Genomic DNA, 7,098 nt, shown 5'->3' with positions numbered 1-7,098 from the left:
ACTCATTAGCAATTCAACAAATACACCAGCAAAAGCTTCTCATCTTATATCTTTAAGACAAGCCTGAAGTAAGCTATTTCTTTTCTTCCTTTCTTTTTGCTTTTTGCTTACTACCTGTTTTTTTTGTTTGTTTGTTTTTTGTTTTTTTACCAATTTATTTCGAAGAAACACTTTCTTTTTGACCCATTAATGTCAATATTGAAGGAATGTTTTTCATTCACCTTGAAAGAAGGATTCCAGCCAGCCTCTTCACTCCCGCTTCGCATCCCAGGCCAAAGCATAGGTAGGAATTGTCCCTCCCCTAAACCAGCCCGTGTGGGAGGAGCTTGCTTTCCTCCCCTCTAAACTAAAGTGTTTAACACTCTGGAGAGACCCACAATGTGTGTCAGAGGACCGTCTTAGCTCCAAAAGTAGATGACTGATCCAAATCTGGTGTCTGTATTAACTACTGACTTCAAGATACGAGAAATATCGATTCACGAGTTTTCATCCCAAGTAAGGACGAGGTGAGCATCATCTATTTTCAGAAGATATTCTTCACATGCAGTGTCCATTGTCTTATATATTTCTAATAAATAGTTCTCATATTCGAATGTTGTCATTCAATTTATTTTTTAACAAAAGTTGCATTTGTTTTAAAAGAATAGTGCAGTCCTCATTTGTTTTTGTGCCTCAGCAGTGCGTCATGGGCACATTTACGCACGGACTCCTTTGAGATTTGTGCGGTTTTTTAAAGCCCACAGTGGAGGCAGTTTGGAATCTGTGTGTGGGCTTTTGACTCAGACACTTTCTGTGGAGCACTTCTGTTAGAAAGAAATGTGGAGAGACGCTCTCCAACAACGCACGCTGACTGAACCTCTCTTGTATGTTCATAGGATTTTCGATTGTTGGATAGAATGCCGGCGATCATCAGTAAAAACTCCGATTTGGAGTTTGATTCCTTACAACCATGTTTCTATCCGGACGAGGACGACTTCTACCTCTGTGGTCCCGACGCTGCGCCACCGGGGGAGGACATCTGGAAGAAATTCGAGCTGCTGCCCACTCCGCCCCTCTCTCCGAGCCGCGCAGCGCTACCAGGAGAGCCGGCGGCCGCAACTGCCTCTTCGGAGGCAGATCCCTTCGGCTTCAGCTTAGGGGACCCCCTGGACTGGGCTTCTGAGCTGCTGCTTCTGCCCGAGGACGATATATGGGGGGCATCCGACGACGGGGACCTTTTCGGCTCCTGTGTGGATACAAATCCCAACAACATCATTATCCAGGACTGTATGTGGAGCGGCTTCTCCGCCAGGGAAAAGCTGGAACGAGTGGTAACAGAGAAACTGGGTAAGGCGATTTCAACGGCATCGGCCGGAGGAAGGAACGCGTACGTCAGGGTGCCGGAGGTGGTGAGCCGCAGCTCGGTGTCGGAGTGCGTGGACCCCGCGATAGTGTTCCCCTTCCCGGTGAACAAGAAGAGCAGCAGCAAGGACGCATCTGGGACTGTTAACGCGTCCACAGCGAATGGAAGCGCAGCTAGTGACTCCGGTAAGAATCAGATGAACACCGTAATATAAATGTTGCACTTTTTTAAAAGAAATGTCTTAAAAATATGAACAGTGTCACACGTCTTCTCTGAATTCACACATTACTGCTATTATTTGAAGTCTGGTATATCTGTGAGACAGGATCTTGTTCATATGACTGGCCCAAAATCCGATTATCCCGTCACATTCGACACGCACACACACGCGCACGCACGCACACGAGTTCGCAATTACACACGCATGCAAGCACACAGACGCACACTGGAGTAGTGACACAGTGAACCGTGGTTTTATGTAATCAGCGGGCTCTTCATCCGGCAGATGGCAGTAAAATAGGGAATTGTGCGCTTTGCTGAACTCAGTTGGCACCGGATCCAAAAAAAAAAAAAAAAAACACACACACACAGCAGCAGGCTGCAGGAGGGGGAGATGAAAAGGTTTTCAATAATGTGATGATCTGATAAAAGTGTGCCGTAAATGCTTTCATTACGCATGGATGAAGGAGACAATGTGTGCGCAGTTGGTGATAAATTGGCATTTAAACAGCTTGGCCAAAATTTAGCTGATAACTGAATGAATATCATAGACTGTAAGAGTCTTTACAACAATACAACATGAGGCAGTTGTGTGTTAGATTGGAAAATCTAAACACACAAAAGTCCTTTTGGACTTTTGCGAGTCCAAAAGGGAGATGCTTTTGGACTCGCATCTCCCTTTCCCTGCCCTATGAGCTCCCTAAATAAACACTCACACAAGTCCTTATCTGTGTGTTTTTGCTTAGAAAACAATACTACAAAAGTCCCCGGACTTGGCACAGAGTCCAGACTCGGTCAGTTCTGCCTCACACCTTCTCTGCAGTAAAGGAAAGAAGTCACTGAGTCCTGCATGATTCTTCTTCTTTCTTCTCCTTCTTTTTCTTATTTTGGGGTGGGCGGGGTGGATGAGTGTTTTGAGCAAGCGCTCCATTCTCGACAGCTGTCTTCCTGGCGCCACTCCAGTTTTGGGCTTAAATTGTGGTGATTCGATGGCCTGCCGCCTCATCATCCCTGCGCACTCTGCCCCCAGACCTGTCCATCCTCTGTTTTGGAGTTTACATTTTTAATGAAAGGCATTCACAGTTTTAAAAGAAGAGTAGTATGAGATTTTCCATTCAGTTTGGCCCATTTCAAAATTTCAACCCTCTTTAAATATATTTAAAAAAAGTCAGTTTTACAGTCAAATTGCCAAGTGGAAAAAAATCCTCTGAACTGCATTCAATGAGCTGTTCCTTTCTGAGAGTGAAACACCAAAGAGGCTCACATGTGGCAGAGTCAGCCACACCCCCTTCCCTGCTCCCTTCATTCAGCCAGCTGTGCTCAGCTTTGTTTTGATGTCAGCAGCAGTCTGTATGAGCGATCAGTATGTGTGTCTGGTGTCTGAAGTGGTTTACCATAAGCTGTAAAATGCCACACTCCACAGATGCTCTTGGGCTGATAATGAAAGCCATTATCACAAAGGCATTTTAACTGCGACTCACACCCAGTGACTTCCACTTGTTCTTTTCCAGGCACTAAAAAACACAACGTAGGTTTGTTAAAATCTGGCTGATTGGCGCTGTTTTAGTTCAGCTGAGCCATGAACTTCTCCAGTGTAGATGTTGGATGGTATCGGATTTTCATGATTACCTGAAATATATGGTCTCTTGACCAAACAGCTTGAGTTGTAATTAAAGCAAGCCTGGGCCTTCATTAGACTTTTCAGTAGGACATCTGGACTGTCTGTGTTCCAAATTGGTCTTCATCATATGAATGAGAAAATATTACCTTTCCTTCAGCTAGCTAACTGGCAGTGCACATCAACAGGTGAGGGAGCGGGCAGTGAAGTGCTATTCTACCCTACAACCAAAGAAATCTAATCTTCCACTTTCTCTGGCATCTTGTTAAAATGACTTCTAACGACTTTTTGTGGCCTTGAGTGCATAACTTGTTAAAACTCTTGAGTACCTGGATGCTGGTAACTGGCATATGTTTACTCCGCCATATGCCTAGACTCTGTTAAAGCTCTTTCTACTATCTCAAACACTCAAAGTATTACCGAGGTTGGGGTAACAGACTGACGGCATTAGACTAATACTGTCTCATCTCTCCGAAGATTAGCAGAGGTTTTGAAGAAGAGAATTGGAATACAACTCAGAACTCTAGTCTGTCTGCTCAGTGCTGTGTATGAACATGCCAATGCATGCAGAGCAGATTAGCTGAGAAGTGACTGACATTAAGCATTAAGACATTTTTGCCGGAGTTAACGGCATTGAGCAACGTCCTCTCCCACACACATTCCTCACTTGATCTCACTAATTTATTAACTTATTTACATGTCACCTGCTGTCACACGTAGATTGGCTAGTGAGAATATTTTGCACGAGTGACAAAGTTTGTTTTGTTTTTTTGTTCTCCCAGAAGAGGAAGACGAAGATGAGGATGAAGACGATGAAGAAGAGGATGATGAAGAGGATGAGGAGGAAGAAGAGGAGGAAGAGATCGATGTAGTTACAGTAGAGAAGAGACGCTCCACAATCAGCAAGACGTCTCCCATGACCACAGGTATAGGAACCATCTGTGTTAATCCCAAGAACCAAGATGCAAGAGGGATTGTCTCAGGATCTGGGGTTGTGAGTCGGTTCATCAGCCGTGCCCCTCAGGAGCTCATCCTGAAGAGGAGCTCGGTCCATCAGCAGCAACACAATTACGCGGCGCCCTCGCCGTATGCCTCAGATGATGACCTGACCCCACCTCCAAAGAAACAGAAGACATCGGAGACATCCCGCCCTCCCGTCAGAATCGGTTCATCGTCCTCTACATCTTCAAACTCGTCCTGCACCTCTGCCCCCAGCATTGCAGGGGCCCGCAGCAAGCGCAGCACCAGCGGGGACAGCAGTCCGCGTGGAAGTTCTGATTCTGAGGACAGCGAGCGCCGGCGAAACCACAACATCCTTGAGCGCCAGCGACGCAATGACTTGCGATCCAGCTTCCTGACCCTGCGCGACCATGTCCCAGAGCTGGCTCACAACGAGAAGGCGGCAAAGGTGCTGATCCTGAAGAAGGCAACCGAGTATGTTTGTTCACTGGAGACGGAGGAGATGAGGCTCCAGCAGGAAAAGGACAGACTGCAGGCTCGCAGGCAACACCTCATGCGCAGGCTGGAGCAGGCTAGAACTCGCTGACGGACAACTGCTACAACATAAAACCCCTCACATAGACCCTGGAGGAACCCCTCTCACCATCCTGAACTCCAGACATAGGCCTATACACATAAGCACAGACACACAGGCCTTTATATCTGTTGGACTTTTGCACACAGAAACATTGAAATCTCAGAGGACATTTATCGTCAGATGCCGATACACAAACCTGGAAGAGAGAAGAGAAGAGGATGCACGGGGGGGTGGAGGGGGGGGCTGGAGGAACGCTCGGACTTTTACTGCCGCCACTTTTTTTGCACATTTGTTGACGTTAAGAATGTTTAGGGTTTACTTTTCAATCCAGTCACATTGAGGAAAGACAAAAAGATAAAGAATGAGGAGGGAGACAGACACTTGTTTTTAGTCTTCACTCCCTCTGGTTGTTGTTTTTTTTATTATTTGTATTTTTTTTAATATCATTTCTACATGTATGTATGTTTGATTTTTTGTACTCACTGTGACACCAGCCTGGAATTGCATGATTCCACATAGGGACGGGTGTTGGAGGGCACTTTGCTTGGAGAGTTCAGCGGTGCACGCTTACCTTCCTTCATCACTGCAAAACTGAAAAATGAGACGTAAGAAACTGATGACCAAGGCATCATAGCAGACACAAACAATGCCACTACAGGTTCTTTTCCCTTCACTCTTCTCACACTGGTGCTCAAACCAATTCAGTGGATGTATAACTGTGCACCTTGCTAGGCGACACTTTTGTATATAACAATAGTGTGCAGAAAAAATACACTCAGATCTGCCTTGTTTTTATATTTACACTTTGGTTCTTGTTTCTTTTTTTTTTTTTTTTTATATTCAAGTCAGGAAGCTGCCAATAACTGGACTGTAAGTTTATATACCTTTAAATGTACTGTAAGGTCTCAGTTTATGAGAGTCAGAAAAACTTTGTAATATAACTGCATATTGTTTTCCTTCTCTTTTCTTTTTTGTATATCACTACGTTTTACACATTTATTTGCTTTTAGTGTGATACATACTAAATTTGATACTTATTTTCGTAAGAGAATGCATTCTTGGTAGATATCACTTTATCTTGTCATTTTTCTCTCTTATCAGACAATTTTTTTGTACAGCAGGTGTGTTCTATCCACATGTACCTGGACTTTCCCCCCCTTTTTTTAAACTTTCCTCTTTTGTTGATATTTTTAACTATCGGGTGCATAGAACTGGGTAAACTGATATGTTTGTTTTTTCACTACATTAAATGTACCTATAGTGCTGCAACTCATGGCACTTTTGAAATACCTCATTTTGAAAAATAAATAGACAAAATTTCCTGACTTTTTACGTCTGTGTCTTGCCTCCAAATTTATGTATTTGTTGCGGCTCCTCTCAGAAGCCTCATCCTCACAAAGAAAGAGCGCGTCTTCTGAATCCTCTCTGTCTCGGCACCCTGCGGCTGCCACCCGGCCCTCCCTCTCAAGCCTCTCACACCCTTGCCTACGCACGCACGCGCGTGTACCGACACACACATTTCCACATCTCTCTGTTTCCCTCTCTTGCTATAGACAGCTCTTCCCGCTACATTGTTCAGGCTGCTGCCATGGAAACTGGAGCAGCTGCTAAGTAGCAGACACGAGAGTGAGTCTTTATTTGTGAGTAGTCTATGTATTCCTGCCCGCGTGTGCATGTGTTGTGTGATATGAATGCAAATGTTCTTATGTGTGTCTACCTTTTGTCGTGGTCTGTGTGTGGCCCCGGTGCCTGATATTGCCGTGTTGTGAACTGCCTGCAATGATGCCAGGACAAATCTCGACACTGTTTACCAACATCAGCCACATGGCTTTGCCCTCCTCCCCTCAAAGCCCCCTTCGATCCGCCGTCCCCCTGTGACTTCAGCGCTGGGCCTTGGCCCAAAAATGTGCCTTGGAAAAGGGAATTCTCTGGAGATGGCTGAAAGAGAAATTTATTGCTACGGCCAGTACAGTCTTTTAGTGAGCTCACAAAAAGAAATGAACACGGTAAGAGGGGAAATACACTGCATAAAAACATACAGTGTCAGTGATTTTGAAAAATTCATTTAATCGAGGAAGCTGTTTCATTTTGCCATAGATCATCTTTGGCAAAAGCACCTGGAACACTCCTGCTTCTGGAGTCATTTATAGTTTCACAGTGTCTGTGTTTTAGGATTACATAGATTTAATGACAAAACAAAACTGAAAGAGACATCATGGAGGTGCAAGCATCCAGTTTCTTAAAAGACGTGAAAACGGAACAAAGCTTTGTAAATGACTTATGTTTTGTCACTGCAACATGATAGTCTGATGTATAGTTTTGTCAAATAGTGCACTTTTAAAATTATTTGTATATGCTCTAATTTTGTGCTGAGATTTAAAA

The 7,098-nt window shown here is 44.5% G+C and overlaps 1 protein-coding gene across 1 annotated transcript; it reads left to right on the top strand.

Moving 5' to 3' along the window:
• The first annotated feature begins 379 nt into the window (after positions 1-379).
• LOC129375423 (N-myc proto-oncogene protein-like) lies at positions 380-6,048 on the top strand. Its single transcript, XM_055054492.1, has 3 exons — positions 380-506; positions 876-1,527; positions 3,962-6,048. The coding sequence occupies exons 2-3, from the start codon at positions 897-899 to the stop codon at positions 4,723-4,725; spliced, it is 1,395 nt and encodes a 464-aa protein (XP_054910467.1). The 5' UTR covers positions 380-506; positions 876-896; the 3' UTR covers positions 4,726-6,048.
• Positions 6,049-7,098: the final 1,050 nt, after the last annotated feature.

The sequence above is a fragment of the Poeciliopsis prolifica genome, unplaced genomic scaffold (genome assembly GCF_027474105.1).
Source record: "Poeciliopsis prolifica strain line A6 unplaced genomic scaffold, Auburn_PproV2 SCAFFOLD039, whole genome shotgun sequence".
Classification (NCBI taxonomy): domain Eukaryota; kingdom Metazoa; phylum Chordata; class Actinopteri; order Cyprinodontiformes; family Poeciliidae; genus Poeciliopsis; species Poeciliopsis prolifica.
This window is presented reverse-complemented; position numbering and strand designations above follow the sequence as displayed.

Coding starts and splice junctions, on each gene's coding strand:
- LOC129375423 (XM_055054492.1), top strand. CDS start 897: ATGCCGGCGATCATCAGTAAAAACTCCGATTTGGAGTTTGATTCCTTA. Junction 1,528..3,961: donor AAGCGCAGCTAGTGACTCCG/GTAAGAATCAGA, acceptor TTGTTCTCCCAG/AAGAGGAAGACGAAGATGAG.